This window comes from Mastigoproctus giganteus, chromosome 2, assembly GCF_048544385.1.
Source record: "Mastigoproctus giganteus isolate SK-2022 chromosome 2, ASM4854438v1, whole genome shotgun sequence".
Lineage (NCBI taxonomy): Eukaryota > Metazoa > Arthropoda > Arachnida > Uropygi > Thelyphonidae > Mastigoproctus > Mastigoproctus giganteus.
Window position 1 is genome coordinate 67,728,437 of NC_143576.1, and position 23,898 is coordinate 67,752,334.

Here is a 23,898-nt window from a genome sequence, read left to right on the forward strand (position 1 = left end):
GTATTAGTATTAGCCATATGGTGCCTTCTTATGATCTTATCTCTCTGCAAACAAAACTATCAGCTGGGGACTCCATGCCCTCGTTCATTGCTCTTTTAGCCAGCGATTATTTATAATCACCTTTTCAGGGTGAGGTTTTCCGCAGTACTATTACAGATCAACGTAGCAGTTGCGGGCTTCGGTACTTTTTCAATGATTAAACTGGCTAGCTTATTATCCATTCATATCGGCATCCCACTCATGCTTTATCTTCTTAATGGCATATGAGTTTCATGGCTTCCATAACTATTGCTTTAAAGATATTCCATAATTCTAATGTATTCGCTCTAGTTGATGGAGGCTATGTTTAAGCTGTTCTTATAGTCTTCTTTACTGAAATTAAAACCCATTCCTTTTCCTCTAACAACCTCTCAGCTCATCTCCCCCTTACTTAACACTCCATGTTTACTCCTTAATAATAATTCCCCTTAATGTCGGCCCTATGATGTCATCTTCGTGGGTGATAATCAGATTTGAATATTCCTGTCTATAGTACTTTCCCCCAACATGCTGATACAAACAGTGACCATCTAGTCGATTGAAATATTGTTCCCCTCCCACTTGATCCAATCAATAAGTGGCAAATTGAAATAACCTTTGATCACCCATGCCATCTGCAAGTAGAAGCTCTTGTCATAATCGCACGATCTTTTGGTCTCGATTATTTCCGCTCTCATACCTTTGCTTACAACTAACTCAACACCGCACAGATTCTATACTAGCACGCGTAACTTCAGAATGTGCGAAAGCTTTTGTCGCGCTCAGGCTGCTTTTGATCAGAAGCATGGCCCTACCACCCCATATACACTCCCTATTCTTCCTTAATACATTGTAAATACCATTGTGAAACTCATCATTTCTGGGTGACACCACGTTTCCGTTAGGCTCATTTATATAAGCATTAGTTGCCCTAACCAGGAGTTCGAATTCGCTCATTTTATAACAACACTTCTTACAATTATTGTAGACAACTGGTGCTACTTATTCTTGCACAGTTTAATAGGTTATTTAAGCTGTTTTCCCCTTACCATTAGCTTCCCGTTCATTTGAAACAACACTATCCTCTACACATGACTTTGCGGAACGCAAGATTCTTTGTGCAAGCGTAACTTTGGCCATGATGATAAAGTAACGCTTAAACGTGTAGGGGTAATATCTATATTACTCATATCCCCCCAACCAGTTTCCCAGAACACTTAAAGCCTGCGCAGAACCTTTGTTCAAATGTATTTCATTTCCAAAAAACAGCTTACTTCCGCCTATAAATGTGGCCACACTGATAAAAATGTCCTCCCAAAAAGCCTTGCAGAGTCCCTCAAGTCTTGAGTTAATCCACCAGATTTCAACATATAGTCCCTCTTATTTTTGTGTCTATGCATTATTAGAGCGCCTACACATTCTAACCATTCAGTTGCCGCATTTTTCAGTGTGGACCTATATTTATCCAAAAAATCGTCAGTAATCATTACTATCCATATGAATAACAATGATTGCTTTATCCCCAACCACTTAAAAGCTGATAGTCTGTTGGTTACGTCATCAATCATTACTCTCGGTAGACACTAGTTTTTAGTCTATTTATCCTTAGCACAGAAAGTGTTATCCGTTTCACTGACAAGGAAATTCCCAAATAAAACTAAACTCTCTCGAACTAGAGCAGTACGTACGTACGTGACTACTCTGTGCTAAGGCCAAAATCGGGAGTGCGTTACTTCGCAGGTCAGTGGATACCTCAGTCCCTAGTTTTATTTGTCTCTAAGGCATCCAACCGTTTCTTCAGCCAATGAATTTCATCTAGTAATGAACAAAGTTGTAATTTAAGATCAGCACACTTCTTAAATTGGGAACAAAAAAAAGGGGGGGGGACCAGTCAATCGATTTAGGATTCTTACTAGATTGACCCATGAATACGTGCTACGAGCTGTACAACACTCATTAGTCATACGGATAAATTCTTCGAAGTGGATCTTGTGGCAACCATTATTAAAGCTAGAATTAATTTCACAAAATATTACAGTAATTAAAACAAGCAGATATAAAAACTTTATCAAGTACTGAGCTTAAGAATTTAAACGTATACGATATCGATATAAGCAAATCTTACCAGAATTAGCTTTATAAAAGGTTAATTAAAGTTACAAAATATAGAAAGTATTTCAAAAATTAATCGAAAGCAAAAATTAATGTACTGAATTCTTTACCCAAATCTATAACCCTTAACGTGATTGAGCACTGAGAGAAGCGTACCCTCACTGTAACAGTCACCTGGCAAAAATTACCAGGTGACGTTTTAAGATTCAATCTATAACTTATCTTCATGAAAAAAAATAAAAAAAGTAAAATATATTAAAAGAAGAGTTGTTTAAGTGAATAAAACTAAAAGAGCTACGTCAAGAGATACGTAAACAAAGCAACATTGAATTATACATTTAGTAATGACTACTCTTATACCGCATGAATATTAAGATAGTTTATTCAGTTAATATTCACATGGTAAGAGTGTCATTACCAAAAGTACAATTCTATGGAAAAACACCATGCAACGTGGGTTATTAATTAACCCAGACATGGTAAATACATGTTAAATTTCTAGTAGAAATTGTCAGTTTAATATGATTGTAACTAAACAATATTACTATAACAAGAAAACAATTATCAGAATATTCTAACTTTAAAAGATATTCAACAGTACATTTTAAATGGATAGGTAACTTTTCAGCCAGTAACTTTAGAAGAGGGGGAAAAAAAAGTGAGTAAAATAATTTTTACTGTTTTTTTTTTTTTTCTTTCTTATTTTCAAATATTACTGAATACAATTTTTTAATTCATAAGGTCAATACCAAACAAGGATTGTTTTTCTGCTACTATAATTTACTCTCTGCTACATTCAAACAAAGCACTCCAACTAAATTAAATAAATTTAAAAAAGTGGCATCATTTTAAGGTTGAATAATAAAAGCGTGAACTAGACCAGAAAGCACGCAACTTTTTTTTTTTTTTTTTTTTTTTTTTAACAAACATATGGCGTCATAGGAGCGAAATCACACGAAAAAACAATCGGCTTCACTAATTGTACCTCGACTACCGATGGTAGTTGAGATACAATTGGTGAAGAGAAAGTCTGCAGAAAGAATGTTCTTACACAAATTCCTAGAGGTTCATTAATCACCTCATATGCTGCTACCAAAAGCTAGACTGCTTAACAGAACCTGTCCAGGGCCGTGCCACAACATCCAACTAATCCTCATAATTCTAAGTAAAGTGTAATTAGGGAAAGCATGAGCAGTGGCAAATGATGCAAGAAAGCAAGCTTATACAGCATAAACAAAAAAAAAAATAAATAAATAAAAATAAAAAGACACCTCACATTTCACCTATTTATTCCCTCCATCCAACAGTTTGTCTAGTTCTTCCTTGATTTATTTAGGCTATCAACTTCCACAACAACAGATGGAAGTTTGTTCCAGCAATCAAAACACCCGCTGGCTAAAGGCAAACTTCCGCATATTTAATCTGCAGCCGTCCTTCCTCAATTTCAATGTGTTTCCCTCATGTGTGTGGTCTGAGAAAGACAAGGAATCCCACCAGCATTGAGCTTGCTCAATCCAATCAAAGCATTAAACACTACGATGATCCTGCATTACTTACTTTACCAGTGACTCCATTATTTTCGCTGAAACAGAAGCTAAACTAATAGGTCTGTAAATTACTCATGTTATCCTTCGATCCCCCTTTGCGAATTGGGATGCATCCGTAGATCTCCAGTCCTCGGGGACTTCCCCCTGAATCCAAGGATGCGCTCATAATTAAAGGCAAAGGTTTGCTTACTTCCTTCGCTGTTTCCATTAATTTAATTGGACAGATCCCATCCACAGGTGCCTTTATGTTTAACTTCGACAATTTCTCTTCTACTTTTCTCTCAGTAATCACAAAATCATTTAGCTCCCTCTTAGAATTTGATATACTTCTGGCATCCCTTCCTTCCCTAAAGAATTCCTGTGTGAATGTAGATGCAAAGCACGTATTCAATTTTTCAGTAACCCGAGCAGGATCATCAATAAACCATTCATTTCCAGTAGACCAACGTGATTTATCCCCTTCCTTCGTGTTTACATTATTAAAGAAATCTGTGCTGTTTTTCTTTGCATCATTTGCCAAAGACTTGTTATAATCTGCCTTCGCTTGTTTAACCCCCTTTGTGACTTGATTGCAGACTAGTTTATGCCTACCACAGTCTTCTATCACCTGATGATTTACTCGTATATGCAAGCCCATGCATTTTTCTTCTCAGCCTCATGTCTCATTAGATCATCTGACATCCATTCAGGCCTTGAACAAAATTTCGAAGTTTGTATGACAAGCCTAGTAGCTTCAAGGATTGTTTGCCTGAATGCTTCCCATTTAGAATTTGCTGATAGTAACATCATAAGTTGGTCCCACTGTATAGAATTTAAAAACTGTCTGAGGCCACTACAGTCACCCTTACGAAAGCAAAACCCCTTCCTTGACGGTAGTTACATCTTTAAGTAAATCCCAAATCAATACACAGTTCTGGTTATACGGAGAACTTAGTAACCATTTAGTATTCTAAATAATAATATATATGATTCACTTTTATGCTGCCTCATTCTCTTTGAACCCTTTATTGTGAAGCTATGTAAATCATTGATAAACTTATTTATTCATATTTTATTTTATTTATTTAGTAAAGTCCCTGGCCTGTACTAGCCGTAACGGGAATGTCGCAGCTTTTATGTACCATTTATTTTCTTATTACACGGCAATAAAGAGATGAATTAAATGATAGGTATATGGATAGGTTATGAAAAATAAAGCTTTACTACACACTTAACTATGATTTGGGTATGCACAGAATGTCAGCTTTTCTATACATACACGATGGGTAGCACACGATTAAACATTATCGCCTAGTACTTGAACCAGGTCCGTAGACCAGATTCAGGGGGTCCGCGAATCGGACCCCCCCTGAAATTGGTCAAATTATTTGTTCTATGTATAGCAAATTGATTATAAATGAGGTTATTATTATATATTTATGTAAAAATAAGAATAAAGTTGAGTTATTTTAAACATAAAACTTTGAATTTTCTTTTCAGAAAACCCAGTGTTCATACAGAGAGAGAGAGAGAGAGAGAGAGAGAGAGAGAGAGAGAGAGAGAGAGAGAGAGATGCAATAACACACACACACACACACAGGTCCGCAAATTTTTCTTGATTTTTGAAGGGGTCCGAAGATCTCAATAGTTTGGGAACTACTCCCATAGAATAATATCCAGAATGGCTCTGACCCGGACGTATAGACAGAAATTTTATTATTTATTTAATCGATGAAAGCTACCGAAGTTAAATTTAACGTTGCCATTTTTTTGTTTATATTTGGAGGGGGGAAGCACTTATCGTACTAGCTTTTAACAATAAAAGTTTAATCTCCCCCACCCCAAATGGACATCAATCGATTTGAAGGAGGGGAGTTGATACCTTTCTCGAAGTGAGTAGTTACCGGTAGCTATTTTGCCCTGAAGACAACTTGGTTCGCTTCACTTTCCCACAGTGGTCAGGCCTCACTAACTACCGCACTACAAGACATCCTTTAAAGTTCAAGAGTTACTAGCCCGAAGGCAACCTTTTCTTGTCTGTTCTTCGCTCCTTCCAACATCCTAAAATCCTACTCCCAGCCAATAGGTGCACAAAATATTCGGCACAAAAAATGAACGGGGTTTTAATATGGAAGACAACATAATCACGAATTGGAATTCATTAGGGACTTCCTTCAATTCTTCCCCCATTAATTAACTCCATAATATACATTTCTGGCTCTCCAACGGAAATCACCGAACTTATTATATTTATGACCCACTTCAGTTTTACAATAGCAAATAAATACATATACATTAACTTATTAACCGATAAAGGTAAAACAGCCAATATATCTTAAAGAAAGAATAACAAAAGTATAAAATCACTACAGCACCTATATTCTCTTCAGCAATGAATGGAAAAAACGCAACTGTTTTTATAAACAATTGCGTTTATAAAAATCTGAATATATTAAGAACCTGGAAGGGGTTTTTGGATGATTATACAGCAGGAATACTTCAAAGGAGTGTTCAACACATTAATTGTCATTTATTAATTTCATTCATGTTTATCTACTAGTTCTTGAAAACTCGAGTGGGCGGGTGAGTACCTAATTATGTGTTTTGGGTGACTTAGGTTCAAGCCTCCGTGATTACCAAACGGTGCTGGTTCTTGTATGTATATCCTGTCAACTCTTCTGACCTTTGGTCGTTTCGTTTCGTAAAAGTTTCCATTTCGAACAAAATAGCATTTGGATGTGTGACTTCTTTCTCCCAAATATATAAACCACGTCTGGTTAATAAAAACTAAAGTAATACAACCTGAAACCGGAGGGTGGGAGGAATGAATGGTATCGCATTAATTCGTTCGCTCTACTCCACTTTACAGCAGAAAAATGAAGTTTCGATGGCGAGTCTACGAAAAAAAATTTTTTTTGTTTGTTTGTTTTACTGTTTACACGTTTCAAAAGGATAACAATTTAGTACTATCAGAAACTTTAATTTTTTTGGAAATCTACGATGTTGGATTTACAATGATTCAGTCCGAATTTCTGCTAATATCTTAAGTGAAAATCATAACTTAAAATGGGTGCGCGTGCGTAAAACACATTGTCAAGAGTAATCGAGAAACTGTTTCAAAGACCGAGAACATGGCAATGTTCTCGGTCGTCCAAAGATTTTGCAACCCCCCCCCCCATGTTTTCAAACCAAGTCAGTAGAAGCCATGTCGTGGGACACGATCCACTGCCATGCTAAAACAATAACGAGCCCTCCGAACTGCAGTCACAGAGCACGAATAGTGGAATTGTCCAGGGATCAATGCAACGTACCGCATTGATTATTCCATTAACTCTTAAGATTCGGGAAAATATAATGTGGTAAATAATGTTTTCGGGACACACACACACACCAGATGCTTTGGATGGGCATCGAATCGGAAAACCGTGTAAAGTGTTCGTCATTCCAGAACACAGCGTTCTAAGTAACAATTAGGGTGAGGCAAGCAGCAGGCAAGTCAATGCTGTGAATGGCGTAGTGTGATGCTTGATTATATGCTGTGATCCTTCGATTAAATCCTATGGCATGTAGCATCCTAGTACTAATACTATTTTTTGTCGAGCAGCCGGAACGGTACCTTGCTGTCTGACACGCTTTGGTAGAGGTCTGGTTCAACTCCTGTTGCCGACTGGAGGAATTTCTAGAGTTCTCTTCATTCGAAGCTTTAGTTGGCCAATCTCATGCAGGTTTAGGTATAGGGTTCCCCGCGTGTTACCCGGTTTTTCAGCAGGCACAAAGTGCAAATCGGGCTGAACTCCTGTAGAAACAATAAGCATACGGTCGAGAAAAATAGATACGTACAATGATAACCCAGTTTAATGTAATATATAACATTAAATGTAATGTATATTTATATGTAATATATTACATTAAACTGGGTTATCATTGTACGTATCTATTTTTCTCAACCATGGACCCCGGTACACCAGGCCCATTCGTTACTACGCTTACGGTCTTTTGCCGTCAATATATGCGGTCTACTCGAAATCCCAGTTATAATTTGAGCATTCTGCCGTAACGGTTAGATGAAATGTACAATTAATACCGAAGTGTGAATGATGTTAATATTATTCTCTGTGTTCCGTCCATGGCGTTCTCTATCCGCATTTGTCCCTTTTTAACGAAAAATCAAAGAACGTTACTTAACAACTCGTGAGCCAGAGTGGACGGCTAGTGACAGTTAAGTCGAACACTACTCGTTAAAAAGAAATAACTGATGGATCACAAGCGCGCACTCCGTTTTTTCGAGTGCACGGAGTGTTGGTATTCTTCATTCTTGATCCTTGTAATCTAAAATGTTATGTAACACGCAACACAAACGCACTGTTACATTACGGCAGAATGCTCGTGTGTACATAGCTAAACGTTTCCCGGCCATGGTAGCACAAAAATGGCATAAACGATTTTGTCATTACGTCAGACGTTGATATACTCCAGCATGTATAGAGTTCCTTCGTGTGCAGCACGCAAACAGTGGTCCGCAAGAACTCTCTGCTCATTATGTGTAACATATTATATAACAAAAAAGAGACAGCTTACCTGCCACATTAATTCTGAAAGGTAAGCGGTAAACTTTACTTATTATAATCCTGAAAGTATAGATATAAAAGACTGCATCTAGCGGACTGCGTACAGACAGACAGACAGATAGTTTTTTTAATTTTATATTTTAAATCTGAATATTTTGAAACGTGAAATTGCAAATTTTGAATGCGGTTAGAAATAGCTTTGTTTGTCGATTACAAACAAACAAACAAAACAAAACAAACCCTTTACTTTAGGATTTCTCCAGTAAAGATAAGGGTCATAAAAACATCTATTGTGTTGCAGTTTTGTTGTGGCACGAACAGATTGATTTATAATACGACAACCCAAGAAGAATGTGATTCGTGGGTTGTCATATTATAAATCAATATTTTTAATATAAATGAAGACGTCGTAAGATGCCAATCTCAACGACTCGATCGATCTATTGCATTTCGTTGTATTTATTTATCCTATCTTTTGCAGTTGCTTTTATTCGATTATTGGCAAATAGGTGGCAGGCATGGTTCATATTTCTCCCAATCTCAGAGGCGTTCCGATACTTTTGGCAATAAATTAAATATTGGTATTAGCAGAAGCATATGACGCAAGAAAGCTAGCTTATACAACATCATAAAACAAAACAAAAAAAAAAAAACCTTCCCATTTAAACGCTGGCCCACTCCTTCCTTGAATTTATTTAAGCTGTCAACTTCCACAACGACAGATGGAAGTTTGTTCCAGCAATCAACTACCCGCTGACTAAAGGCAAATTTCGGCAACTGTCTTTCCTCAATTTGAGTTTATGCTCCCTCGGTTTGTAATCTGAGTAAGAAGAAGCATCCCATCAGCATTGAGCATGATCAAACCATTCAAGACCTTATACATAATCACCTTCCTTATCCCTGGTAGCAAAATTCCTGTAAATCATTGACAAGACCCCCCACGACCTGCTCTGGCAGCCTGTCTGTATTGCTCAGAAAACTTCATATTGGACTGCACAATTATCCCCAGGTCGTTTTCATTCTCCACTGTCCTGAGTGTAGTACCACACAGTTGGTACATTTCTCTGGGATTACCCTATCCATAAGCACTACTTTGCATTTGTCAATGTTAAACTTCGGTTGCCACTTCTCAGTCCATCTGCCCAACTTTTCTAATCCTGTTGCAGTAGCATACTGTCATTAACAACCCTGCCAACTCTTGTATCGTCAGCAAACTTAGACATGAAGCCTGATATACCTTCATCAATATCATTGATAAATATACAAAACAACAACGGGCCCAACACCGAACCCTGCGGGGATACCACTACTAATATAGCAGTGCCCATTGATTACCACTCTCTTACTTCTCCCACCCAACCATCCTTTTATCCATTGTAGCAACTTGCCCTTAATGCCGTACTGCTCCAATTTGTACAGTAGTCTACCATGTGCATCAGTATCAAAAGCTTTCCTGAAATCAAAGTCTATGAATCAAAATTATCTTTTGCATCCAGTTCCTTTATGGCCATGTCATAGTATCCAATCAAATTGGTAAGACAATACTTCCCCTTAACAAACCCATACTGTGTCTGAATTATTTCTGCAGCCTTGCTAGTTGATCTTGCAGTGCCTCTTTAACTAGTGACCCCACTATGTTCCCCGGAACAGAAGTTCTAACACATAATGGAACAGAAGTTTCATTATGTTTCCTGGAACAGAAGAACTAACAAGTCTGTAATTACTCGTGTCTGTCCACTTATAATGATGGAAATTAGGCTGTAAGCAACAATCTATATAGATATATAAATCAATAGAAACACATGGACTGTGATGTGAGCAGAAAAGCATTTTAAAGCTGTAACCCGATCAGGACCACGTCGGTTCACCGGTAATGGAAACGGACAGGATCTCACGGTCTTCCAGACAGGTATTAATTGTAGGTCTGCTAAACTAGCAGGTAATGATGGTCATAATCGAATGATTAATAATCAAAATAATAGATTATATGCAAATTAGTTGATTAGGAAATCAACAACAGTTGATTTCCTAATTTTTTTGTTGATTAGGAAATCAACAACAAAAATAGTGACCGAACTATGACCACCTACTAATACTGTGTTGGGCCACCGTTCGCACGAATAACAGCCGCTTTTCGCCTAGGCATGACTTCACTAGAAACGTGAAGACGTCCTTACGGATCTGCAGCTATGTTGTCCGCAAGGCTTTCAGTGTGGAAACAGTTGACGGTTGTGCATCCCTATGTCTCATTTCCCATTCCACAGCGTTCCACAGGCGTTCAACTCGGATTGAAGCCAGGCGAATTTGGAGGTCAATCAAGATGTGTTATATCTTCACTGTTTTCCTCGAACACTCATGCACAGTGCGGGCTCGTTGACATGGCACATTATTTACTTGAAATATCCCGTTTCTGTTTGGGAAGAATGCAACAAGGCAGGGTGCAAATGGTTTCTTAAGAGCTTCCGGCAGATTTATTCGCCATGAACGATGGTCAGCGGCGAGGAGAGGGTGTCTCTTGGGTCGTCTGTTGTGGAACCCCATATGTCTAAGTGTGCGGCGCATCGTCATTTGGAGTAATCTTCGTTTACTATAAACAAATAAATTTTCTGTTTATACTCCGGGACGACCAAACGGTCAGAGTAGTTCAAAAGGTAGAGAGAACACAATAAACAGCAGCGTATTTAGCAGTCACGGGCTTGAACCCCGGCACGTGCACCCTCGTGCTTAACCACTCGGCTGTTTATAAGTCGTTCGAGTAACCTTCGTTTATTATCGGTGAGTCGTTAGAGTCATCTTCGTTTATTATCGATTAGTTTTATTCACCAACAGCGTTTAGACAATGACCTAGAAATTTTATCGATGCCACTTATCTCTCTGAGATGAAATCGCCACCTGCGCACTGAGCTCTAACGTTGCTTTGATAAATGCACAATCCGAAACCAAATTGGGAATTGTAGAGTTGTTTTCCGGATTTGCCCATAAAAAAAAAAAAAAAAAAACAGCTGGAAAACAGACTACCGAATTTGGGAGGCTCGACTATAAAAAATACACTGTACTGTTTTGTTAGGTACACCTATCCTTCTCATGAAATGGAGCGCTCCCTCAGTAACAGCACTACATGTTCTTATCATGCGATATAAAGCAAATGGGCAGATAGGTACGGATGCTGTATGTGTCCAATTCAGTGCGGCGAAAGATTTAAGTGACTATGGACGTGGTAGTCGACGGCAGTATGAGCTTCTCGGAAACTGCAACCCTGCTGGGTTTCACGTACGACTGGGTCTTCGGTGCATCCAGATTAGTCCAGTAATCGAGTAACATCCAGCCAAAGGTGATCCTGTGGTCGGAAACGGGTCATTGATGGGGGAGGCCAACGGAAACTCAGAAGACTTGAACAGAGAGAAGAAAGGCTAAACTCGAATAACAACAAGTTGTATTGGGTTGTTACTTGATGTTGCATTTTGAAATGCCAAAGAGCCATTTCAGAACGCCCAACTCAACTCGTCGCAATTTGTGACGGATGGAGTATCGCAGCCGACGACATAACGGGTTCCGCTCCTGTCAAAAAAAAAAGAAAAAAAAAAGAAAGATATGGTTACAGTCACTTAAGAACACCAAAAATGGGCAGTTGAGGATTGTAAAAATGTTGCCAGGAGGAATCCCGTTACTGTTGTTTCACGCTGACGGGAAGACCAGAATATAACGAAAGCAAGTCCATGAACCAACCTGCCCGGTACCAACAATGGTGGCTGGTGATGGTGGAAGTATAATGTGCGTTTTAGAAAGACAGTGCTCTGGTATCAGGTTTTCATGTGTCTCAGAATGACAGCTATCTTTCTGTTCAACCAATGTTATTTCAGAAATTTCCGTACATTTGATAATACTGGAAAAAAAAAAAAAAAAAAATATATATATATATATATATATATATATATATATAATTTTCAGTATTTATGGTCACACAAGGTCGGATGAGTTCCCAAGTTAAAGAGAATACAAGATCACTGTATTTAGCAGCCACACGTTTTGAACAATGGTTAACTCAAACGCGCGTATTGATGTACCGTTGTGATTGACCACTAAGCTTTTCAGGATCTATAAGCTATCGGACTCAATAAACGATAACAGTTTTCGTCATTACTGATGAAACTTCCTTTACATCTCGAGATATACAACAACAACAGCTAGAGGTTTTATGGGGAAAAAATGAAATAATAATCTATTAACTCAGCAGAATTTAAAATCGGTTTCGCCAAAAAGAAACTACGTTAGCACGCTGTCTACTTTGGCAACTCCCATGCACCTCTTGATTCTTTTTCCTGTCAATGGTGACAAGTAATCCCTTGTGACAGATCATTGGTGGTCAGTTACAAAGTCTGGTTCTTAGCTGCTATAGGTAACGCTACCGCAAAGAATGAATTTCTGGCAGAGTGTTTTATTTCCTTTCCGTCCTTTCATCACAATATACTTCGTAATTAATTTTCGTACATGAATTGTACGCTCAAAACTTCCCCTCGCCCTAGTTCCTCGTTTGTTGAACGGTCCCAGAGGAAAGAGGAAACAGGGACGGAGGACATAAAGGGTTCAACAGAAAGATTAATGTGAGAATGTAATCTTCTGACAGTACCGTTCATTGCACGTGGATTAAAACGGATTACGTCACAACACAGGAAATCTACACGAACATGGAGAATAAAGTACAAGCCACATACAAGCACTCTTATACGCGACTTGGAAAAAAGCAATCAAAAGATTGCTTCTTGCTAGCATAATCAAGAACTATGCCATTTTCATAAGATATTAAAATTTAGTGCGATATTTCATCGTATAATACATGACAATTCAACTATTATAAAATTATTCCAGATATAATTAAATAAAAAAACAACTATAAAATAAGAAAAAAAAAAAAAGGGAGAGGAGAACCCTCATTAAAATATCTCACACTTGTATAACAATGCTGTTGTCGTAACCGATTGATGGGAGTACAAAACTACAAATCACGTTTCAATCGCAGTGTATGAAAATATTATACAGTATATGAAAATATCCAACTACCATTACAAACAACTTTCACATACACTATGCTTGATAAAACTGTGGAAAAAATCCGGGTATTTGAATCACGGAGCAATTAAGAAATTTAAACCTATTTTGTTTACTTGAGAATTACAATGTATTTATTATTTGGAAAAGTAGGCGCTGGCCTTAAACAAGAAGAGAGAGAAAAAAAAAAAATAATAATAAGTCCGTACTGTGAGAAATTATAAACAGACTTGTAAAATGACCAATTTATTCTGTAGGTTGGATAAACGAATCAACGGAATTTTACTTGGATCCTTCCATTAAATTAGTATTTATGAACAATCATATTACAAACATTTTCCACTTTTGAAAGTTTTTTTTTAACGTTTCATGGTACCAAAAAAAAAAAACCCAAAACCAATACATCAAATGTAAAGCTTCGTAATAAAGAAACAACTATTTTCAACTTCTGTAATTAGTTGTTCGTTCTGTAGATGAATTGTTCCAGATAAAGCGAGTTTTGATGCAGCTTTCTCTTATCTTTTATTACTATAATTCGGTTCTTCTGTATTTTCCCCCCTTGTTCTTCGTATTCTCTGGAGATGTTAGATTCTCTTTTATTTGTTGTTTTATAGGAGTTAACCATAGGAGGAGAGGGTAAAATAGACAGAATAGTATTTTCTTCTAGGGATTTTTCACTTGATCTATTTAGGTTTACGCTTGGCAGTATTTTCGTTTACTGCAGGTGCTTTAACTGCAATGCAATTAAATACAGATGCTATTTGTCATTTCAACGTCAGTGTTGTCAGACCTTACAGCTAGTGGTTCAATTACTTCAAATGGGGCAACTTTTCATCTGATTCAACGGTCTGATCATTAAAACCCTTAACAGCACTGCCTATGATTGTAGCTTTATACAAAGCTCTCGCAATGCATAAATTGCTTAGAAAATGAAGAAAGAAGACTATTGTGCATCTATTAAGCAGCTTCCTGCTTCATCAGTGCAAAAATGTTTCAGCGGTTTAAACTCAGAATGATCAAGAGGATGGAGAATATGAGTTGTACGTGGTGGCAAGTCCAGTTTGATTTTCATGGCCGTAAGATGGCTGATAAAGAACAATGCGGTATGTCTATTCATAATCAACAAATATTTCACTGGTATTCTGTACATGGAGAAACTTTAATCATAAAAGAAATGCATTCTCACTGACGTAATCAGATTTTGCCATAATAACTTGACTTGAGGGTGGCAAACTATCAACAAGTTCCTTAGCGGTATAAATCATACTATCATATTTCTTTTATTACTTTCTAAAACACTACAAACAAAGTTATTGTTTGGCCCATTCACAGTTTGATCCAAATACTCTGATTTATATTTTCAGATTAATAAGGGGTGGGGAAGAGAACAAAAACTATGTCCATGTATTTGTGAATGCGTGTCTTCTCCCTATATTCACTTTTTACATATCCAGTACAATTTATGGCCTCATAGTCGCTTACATCATAAGTCTTAAATCACAGGCTCTTTCAATTTTCGCATTTACTTGGCTCAAGGAAAAATTTAACTAGAAGTTTTTTTGTTTTTTTTTTTTACATAACTGAGAAAAATGAATATGGACGGTCATCCCATATTATGTTTCGCAAAAAAAAAAAAAAAAAAAAATAATAATAATAATAAATAAATAAAAATAATAATTCAAGAAGCTTAATTTCATCCAAATATCTGGACGTTATCCTATTAGTAGAATAAAAACCTATTTATAATCTCTCACCCTCTAAAAATTGCAATTATAAAACTTTGACTAGTATACGTCGTATTTTCGAAAATTAAACTAAAAGAAGTTTTAATATATTTATACAACAGGTATCTGAAGCTGATCTTCCAGATTGTACCCCATGGGCAGTATGCAATCGAGTCGATACTTATTCAACGCCGTGGATTGAACGGCAGTGTCGTTGTCCAGGAAAGCATATTTGTTCAATGACTCTTGATCCTTATGATGGTCACACCATCGTGGACAAGTCCCGGCAATTTAAGGTAAATATGTTAGCTACTCATTTACTTTTCTTTCCTTTTCACAGTGTGCAACTTGACATGCAAACATACCGTAAAACTTTAAAATTTTAAAAAGATGGCCTCAAATGGAATGTGCAACTTATTAAGGTGAATTTTAAAAGAAATCGTCGATTTCTATTAAAATTCACATTATTACTTGCCATGCCACAAGCATCCAATGCAAGCGCAACCTGTTTTATAGTCCTGAGGAAATGTTTAACATGTCTCAAAAAGAACAACTCGTGGAACTTCAAGTACTGGAATCGCCAAACGGCGGGGACATTAAAAAAAAAAAAAAAGAGTATTTAAACCTGTCATTAAAAGTGCTTACTGTGACAGCTTTATCTTCATATTCCAGTTGGAATATGGAGATAAAGCACCTCGAAAAACAAGTTAAAATCATCGCGGTTGTTAAAGTGTCAAAACAGCGTTTTACACCACAAATGGGTAGCACGCTTTCTGTTGAGGTTGAGAGAGTTGGCAAGCTTTTCAGGGCAGTCAGAGGAAGGCAATTATTCATACGAGCAGAGAACTTCACTCAATCCAATCATCCGTACGCAAGATTTTCAATTTGTCAATTTGAAGTTGTACGCATATAATCAGATTGTGCAAGCTCTAAAATAGGAAGGTGTTCACACTGAAATGCTCGTGTGTTTAGGCGGACCGACAAAGGCTATTTGAACAGCGTTATTTTTAGGATGAGTCAATTATTCATTTATGTGTGCACTACAGTAAATGGGAAATTTCGTTTGGAACAGTGAAAATCCACATGCTGTTCGAGAGGGACAGTCCAGAGTGAATGCACGGTACGCAATTTCCCGATGACTGGCCTTTTCTTCTTTTATGAGTCGAGAGTAAAAAAGGAATATCTGCAACCAAATTTTATTTTAAGCAGGATGATGCTCCTCCAGAATCAGGAAATTCCTACATTTACTGATTGATGAATTGGATGTGAGGGCCCATTTTTGACACCCTCCTAGCTTTTCAGATAATTCATCTGGTTTTAATGTCTCAATTTAGACCTAATTTAATCCTGTGTGTTGATTAAGAAAAAAAAAAATAAAAAAAAAATAAATATATATATATACACAGGGTGATTCACTAGCAGTACGACAAACTTGCAGGAGGTGTAGGGGGCACAAAGACGAATCGGAATCACATAGCATTGCAGGGTCCGAAATGCCTTCGTCATGCGGTAGAGGGCGTTGAACGGGAGGTCGCGTGAACAGCGATCCCGCTGGAAGTCAGCATTTGCGAACCGGTTCCCGAGGCAGTAGGATGGACGAGTATTCAAACGTTGAACTGGCCGACATGCACCTCGCGTATGGAGCTGCGGACTGTAACGGGCGCGCCGCTCTGGGCTTGTACCAGGAACGTTTCCCGCACAGGCGTGCTCCCCATCATACGATTTTCGCACGTGTGCACAGAAGGTTACGTGAGACTGGTTGTTTCACGAGAGGTACCATGAATCGAGAGCGAACGACGAGGACGCCAGACAATGAGGAGAATTTCCTACATCTTGCAGAAGGCAATCCGAGTACGGGTACTCGAGCGATAGGCCAACGATTGGTATTTCCCAATCCACTGTATGGAGGATACTGTTAACAAACCAAATGAGTTCATACCATCTGCAATGCGTCCAATCATTGGAGCTTGCGGATTATCCACTCCGGAGGAATTTTGCTACTTGGTTTCTTCAACAGAAACGGTTCGCAAATGCTGACTTCCAGCGGGATCGCTGTTCACGCGACCTCCCGTTCAACGTCCTTTACCGCATGACGAAGGCATTTCGGACCCTGCAATGCTATGTGATTCCGATTCGTCTTTGTGTCCCCTACACCTCCTGCAAGTTTGTCGCACTGGTAGTGAATCACCCTATATATATATATATACAGTACTGTATATGAAATGAGGTCTACACGCGGTGACTAGAAAAAACTGTTCCGTCTAACTACCGATTCAAGAAAGGCTTACAAGCAGAGATGAAGCTACAGATTTAGTATAGTTTCATGTATACTGTTGTCAAAGAAACAACTGCCTTGTTGATTGATTTACTCGCACGCTTTGAAATTTAGTTCGATAGACTTGTTCCTTAATAAAAAAAAAAAAAAAAAAATGAAGCAGACTTGAAACCAAAGCTGTTTATCAAAGGGCAATGTGTGCGCTCAGTGGGAGTGATAAGAGAATCACAGAAGATATGCCGAGCGGGGAACAAGTTAAAGCAGAGTGTAGGCAACCATTTATTGTACAACTTTCTGCGTTCATGTCAAGATCGATTAAAATGTACTTTCCTTCGTTGATAGCATCATTAAGAAGTTATGGAAACACAAAATGAAATATTATTCTTTGTAAACGATTTTGACTTTACGTGGCCGTTTATGAAGTGCAAACAAAAAAATTTCTAAGTTGTTCAGGATTTTGTGGGACTATTATTGTTGTAGGAGCATTAGAGACTAATGCCATATTGCTCCGTATATGTGTACTGTCTGTAAATTGCGTGTTTTCTGTGGTCGATTTTCTCTTTGCTGGACAGAAAAAATGGGGGGGGGGGGGAACCATACTACAAATCGAACAAGACCAAATAACTTTGAGCAATGTTGTGAAAATGGTGCATGTATGGTGTTTATGTATTATGTCTATCCATAACTGCTATAAACGGTTAACGATTGTAATCATTGCAAACTCCTCTGACGAATGATCGTGTCGGAAAAATAGTGGAACATTTATTTATTTTATAATTTATTTAAAATGGAGAACGGTGTATACCTTAAATAAGCAGCAAAAGCTGTTTGAAAAAATTCTTCGCATGAAGCCACTGATTCATTCATTTTTCAGGAAAAAAAATAAATACATCACACAATATTCGACAGAAAATCCAATGATTTTAAACAGAAGTGCTGCTTAACTACACCCCTTATTTCTACTGCCAACTTGAAAATAATAACTGAATCTATTTCGTTTTAATCTCCAATTACTGCTGCTGAAAATTCTGAAGTAGTAACACGGCAACTCATGCCACACTTAAAAGTATTAAGTGTGGCATGAGATGTACTCATACAGGAACTATTAGAATCAGCTGATGGTTTGTATCATTTTTCCAGTTTTTACGCTCAGTAGTTTTCTCAAGATTCTCCACACCGCAGAATGGCGGTACTGTAAAGTGTATTCGTGTCTGAAGCACCAGGGGTTTCCCCCATCGCGTTGCTTTCATTGTGGGTGTAACAGTTCACTGCAAAAGCCAGAGATTTAAAAGTGTATGGATTTTGTAAGTGTAGTGTTTTGTATCGTTGTTCTTCTGTTCATTTAGCCGCTAGACTCCTGCTGGGGCCCAACGTTGGCCACACTTTGCCTCGTGGAGGCAGACCAGGTACACAGTAGTTTGAAATTTTTACTCTGGCAGGCCCTGCCACCTAGTTTCCTGGGATTTCAGTGGCTAGGGCCTTGAAAAAAAAGCATCGTAGGGGTAAATACTATGTTCTGTAAAGCCTAAAAGTTTGCGTAGTTAGTTTAATTTAGACAGTGTTAGTTTTACAGTGTGGGACATGTGCTGGCGTATAGATAGAGTGGGGAGATAACTGAAGGCTGGGGGTGAAAGGCAGAAGTATGGGGACGATAGAGGAGTCCCCAGATTGTCAGTAAGGCTGGCCAATGCCTCACCAGACGAAGAACGGGGATGCGGCGGGGAGAGAACAGACCGCAGAAACTGTCTCCCCCGCCTACCAGGGGGAGGTGAAAGATAGGACCACACAAGGGAGTGTGGTCAGGAAGACCAATTTGGCTATACAGCAACGCTGTTTCTCTCTTTTGTCGCCATGTTATTCCTATCGGGGTCACCAGAATTTGGGAGTCACTCATGGGACCAGATTCCGGTCCGGTGTGGTCAGGGTCGTATAGGCTTTGGTTGCACTTGAGGTGCGGTCTCATCCATTTGTAGGTGGAGTCATCTTGTGTGGACGTATTGTGGTAGGTGAGGGCTGGGAGGTTCTTTGTCCTCATGCTGGTGCCCCCTCCCATCTGGTTGTCACTTGAGAGTGGGTGGAGGTCAGACGCTCTGATATAGCTCAGTGAAAGACCAAGTTCGGTGAGGGTCAGTCTTGTGGTCGCTCATGGGACCTTTTTCCTTTCATTTCATTGATTGGTGGCCCTGAAAATCGACGATTTTTCATGTCGATTTACTAGATTATCTGGTTAGTATGTGCTTGGCACACTCAGGGTTCTGAGTTGGATATCGCCATTCTTCTCTTTTTTGGTAATTCCCTTCTACTCCCTTTTCTTTCTCTCTCTCTCTCTCTCTCTCTCTCTCTCTCTCTCTCTCTCTCTCTCTCAGGGTAACTCAGAAATTTTTTTGGCTGGTGCAGCAAAAGCTTCAGGCTTCCTTGCACCATACGGCTAATGTACTAATAATAATTACAAAGTGATCCTTCAGTATTAATAATTATTATTATGATTTCTTTTCTGCATATACAGTACTTGAAATATTAGAACTTCATGTCTTTAATAAATATTAAAATAAATCTAATTTTATTGTTCTAGGTATGCGAACCGCTGAACAAACTGCCAACCTGTCGTTATTTCAGAGATGTCACATGGACCTATATAAGCAATCCAGACAACACAACACAACAGATCGTTAACTGCGTCTGCCCAATAAATAGCATTGCCTATATATTTAAACATCAAGCATTTCAAACAGCAGAAGGCACCGGATACAGATATTCATTTGCCTGCTCTCCTCAAACCGTAAGTAATTATATATTAATTAAATAACAAATACTGATATGGTTGTTAAAGAAGGAGTGCACACATTAGTTAGTTAATATATAAAGCTATCTTTTGATTCAGTGGTGTTCCAAATATAAAATTTAATGAATATAAACTAAAAAAAACTAAAAAAAAAAAAACAAAAAACAAAAAAAAAAACCCTAACTTAAAGTAATAAGGAAACGAATATGATGCATCAATAAAACCGGAAATGTTTTGAACCTTGTTATTTTTCAAACCTCCCCTCAAACACCTCTACTTTTCATTATACTTACTGAGTTTAAAGCCTTTTGCTGCCAACAGCATCAAAGTCCTGTTTTGTTCCTTCAACAAGATGTAGCGGCAAAACCCACCACCCCGCAGCTATTTAATAACTGAGCAAATCATGCAGTTGACACCTTTCCCCACTGGAATCTCCGAGGACCTCCGCGGGAACGAACCTCGCAACATTAACAGCTTTGCCTATGAAAGCTCGTTACTTCGTCCTTGCTAGAGAATAAACATTGCCATATAGCGCCCTTTAGTACTTCGGTGGTTCTGATGGACGAAAAAGCATGAAAACTTAGCTTCAGACCGATTAACTCATTAATGTTGTGAGAAGAAGCCCACAAAAATTCCACTCATTTGATGGGATTAGAGCCTTATCCACTCGGTGTGGAAAAGGCTCTAATCACTGCCTTTCTCGGGATATCATCTCGAGAAAGGCAGTGAGAGCTCTGCGCTCGCTTCGAATGGTTGGTTGTTTTAGTATTACTAATATTATTTCTCTTCTTTGCATCCCTTCCACAGATACATTATCCTTCATGAAATGGGCCTTCCAAACTTTTATATAATACTCAAGACGCAGTTTAACCATTGCCTCATGCAATGGGATAATCAATTTATTGTCTCTTCTGGCAAAATTTCTGTATATTATTCATTGACTAATTCCGTGAGCTGTCAATGATGTGAGGTCTGTCTGTACTGCTCAGAGAATCCCACGTCGCACTGGACAATCATCCCTGGGTCATTTTCGGTCTCCACCACCTCGAGTGCAGTACAATCTAATTTATTTGATTAGGATTACTGCCACTTAAGTACCTTGTTACACTTCGCCACTTCTCAGGTATCTTCATATTTTCATTGGTGTTATTGCAGTAATATGCCCTGATTCCTGTCATTTAACAACCTGTCAACCTTTGTATCACTGCAAATTTCAATTAAACTAGATATGCCTTCATCAATATTGTTAATACATATTGAAAACAGTAAGCAGGCCAACAGTGAACTCTGATGGACTCCAGCAATAACATTAGTCCATGAAGAGCAGTAGCTATTAAAAACCACTGTCTCCAGCCTCTTAACTATCCCTTACGGCCGCCGTAGCCGAGTCGCCAGAGCACAGGTGCTAAGTACACATGCCTTGAGTGACCGGGGTTCAAGCCATGACTGCTAAATACGGTGCTGTTTCTTGTATCCTGTCTATCTTGTGAACTCCTCTGACGGTTTGGTCGTCCAGGAGTATAAACAGAAAATTTATTTATTTATTTGCATTACGGACAGATTACATTAGTAGTAAACTGTCCCTAATGCCCCAATTTGTACATCAGTCTTTCACGCTTTACTTGACTGAAATCTATGTATACGATGTCTAAATTATTTTTTTTGGCCTCGAGCGTCGGGGTTAAACATACTAAAACAATATTGCTTCAACCAAAAACTAATAAAATAAAATAAAAACCAAAAATTTATTGAAACAAAAAATATAATTAACATTAAAAAGATAATTAAAAATTACTGTGCTAAAAATAAAACTAAAACAAATTAATTAAAAACATTAAAATAAAAAGTTATATTAAAAACATTAAAATTCAAAGATTAAAAACACAAAATCAAGCAAATACGGTAAGGCTATTCACGAGGCGAATAGCCTTTGTCAACTTACAAAGCCCACAGCAGGTAACTGTAATACAGTAGCCTTGCGCATGCGTACAATACCCAACTGCGGACCACGCTTGGCCAAGAAAAGAAAGAAAGAAAGAAGGAATAATGGAAGGGAACATTAACTGCCAGACTCGGCATTGTTGCTGCGACGTACATTGAGTAAGTTATTAGTCTCCACCTCTCATCTCGTAAAATAACGGCCTCCATAATAGGATGTATGTATGCGGGTTCCAGCATTACGATTGATGTTGGAACCCGCCACAGCTATATGGAGAGCCTCCTAACCACGAGAGATGGTAAGAATTATTAGCTCGATCTATTAATTCAACGCTGGAACGGGGTTTTTAGTTGAAATGCTGCTTACAACAGGAATCCTCAGAGATAGCTGAGTTGTCAAAATCCGCACGACGAATAGCACCTCATGTTCATTAATACGATCGCCAACTCAGCATGCAAACTGCAAATGTTGTATATCGGATTACTTGCCCGTATTGTGGTATTATTTTTCTTTACGTGGAGCAATATTTCCAAAAAGAAACGGTTGATGTTGGAACAGCCACAGCTATATGGATGCTTAAATCAACTAAAACAGACTGATTAGAAACCATAACATAACCTAACTCAGCCATTACATTACGTTATATAGCTTTCGTAGCATAAGGCTTTATGCCATAAACTCTAAAATATCTTTATGTAGCTAATTAGTTCTTGAAACGTTTCTATTATTTATAATTATGTTTCAATGTAATTCTCGAACTTGATGTTACTGATTTAGTTTATAAATGCCAGGTTCCATATTTAATTAATTTAATTAAAAAAATCTAATTACCCTCTCTTTGTCTCGTCCACATTCAGCTGATTGCTTAGTTTACAACTGCACCACCGTCCCGAAACTATTTTCAACCAAACCTGACGTAGGAAATGCTACTATTAACAATTCTGGAATATATCTGATTAATATATCGTATTAAGGTTTTAATAAATTATATATATGACGCAGCATAAGTGAACTAATATGGAGCTACTTACTTCATGTAAAGAAACAAGTAATCATTTCAACATGTATTTTGATTCTTTCCTCTAGCATGGAGAGAGAGAGAGAAGAGAGAGAGAAAACTGCGAAATAGCAGCTACATTACACTTCAATGCAGTCACTCTCTCCTAGCACGCTAATTCAGTACTACATGTATTTTTATTTCATACTTATGAGGAAGGCACAAAAATATAAAATGAAACGTCTAGCGGGCTTCTGATATTCAAGACTTTAAGTTGTTGTTGTTGTTAAATTTGTTGGTGCATCAGCAACTTAGGCTATAATGCACTGATTACAGTCTAATATCTTCTTCGTTTGTCTTACGAGTGATATGACTCATACATTGTGATATTCATTTATCAATTTTAGAAAGAGAAAAATGTCATCCATATCCTCACGATCTCCTAGAACACACTGTAATGATAACTGGCTGAAGTTATGAAAATGAGAGAAGAAAGTAGTTTTCCGTTCTTTCAGATATAACGGGCATTCCAGGATAATGTTTTACTGTTAATGAGCATAAGCAGTTACTGCATTGTGGAGGATCATCGTTTGTTAGTAGGTAGCTATGAGTGAGGAATGTATGACCAATGCGTAATCTGGCCAGGATGGTAGACTTTAAGTGCTTCATTTCTTGTTTCCTCTTAAAGTGACAGAATTTTAATTCTATGACTTAAGAGAGATAAGCATCTCTCTCTTTTTCTCTACGTGAGCAATATTTCCAAAAAGAAACGGTTAATGTTGGAACCCGCCACAGCTATATGGATAATATATGATGCTTAAATCGACTAAAACAGACCGATTATAAAGTACAGCTGCAACCACAACGGAGGACACCTCTAGGGACATTCTCCAGATATACCGGTCTACTTG

The 23,898-nt window shown here is 38.0% G+C and overlaps 2 protein-coding genes across 2 annotated transcripts in view; one reads left to right on the forward strand and one right to left on the reverse strand.

Annotated features, from left to right (window-relative positions):
- The window catches only part of LOC150089325 (elongation factor-like GTPase 1), a 549,838-nt gene that overhangs the window by 182,514 nt on the left and 343,426 nt on the right, over window positions 1-23,898 (reverse strand). The window lies entirely within an intron of this gene.
- Window positions 1-23,898, forward strand: part of aos (protein argos) — a 52,344-nt gene that overhangs the window by 14,748 nt on the left and 13,698 nt on the right. Inside the window, exons 2-3 of the mRNA XM_090389052.1 lie at window positions 15,117-15,290; window positions 19,842-20,048. Of these exons, the coding sequence (XP_090245178.1) occupies window positions 15,117-15,290; window positions 19,842-20,048 (381 nt within the window). The remainder of the gene's footprint in view (window positions 1-15,116; window positions 15,291-19,841; window positions 20,049-23,898) is intronic.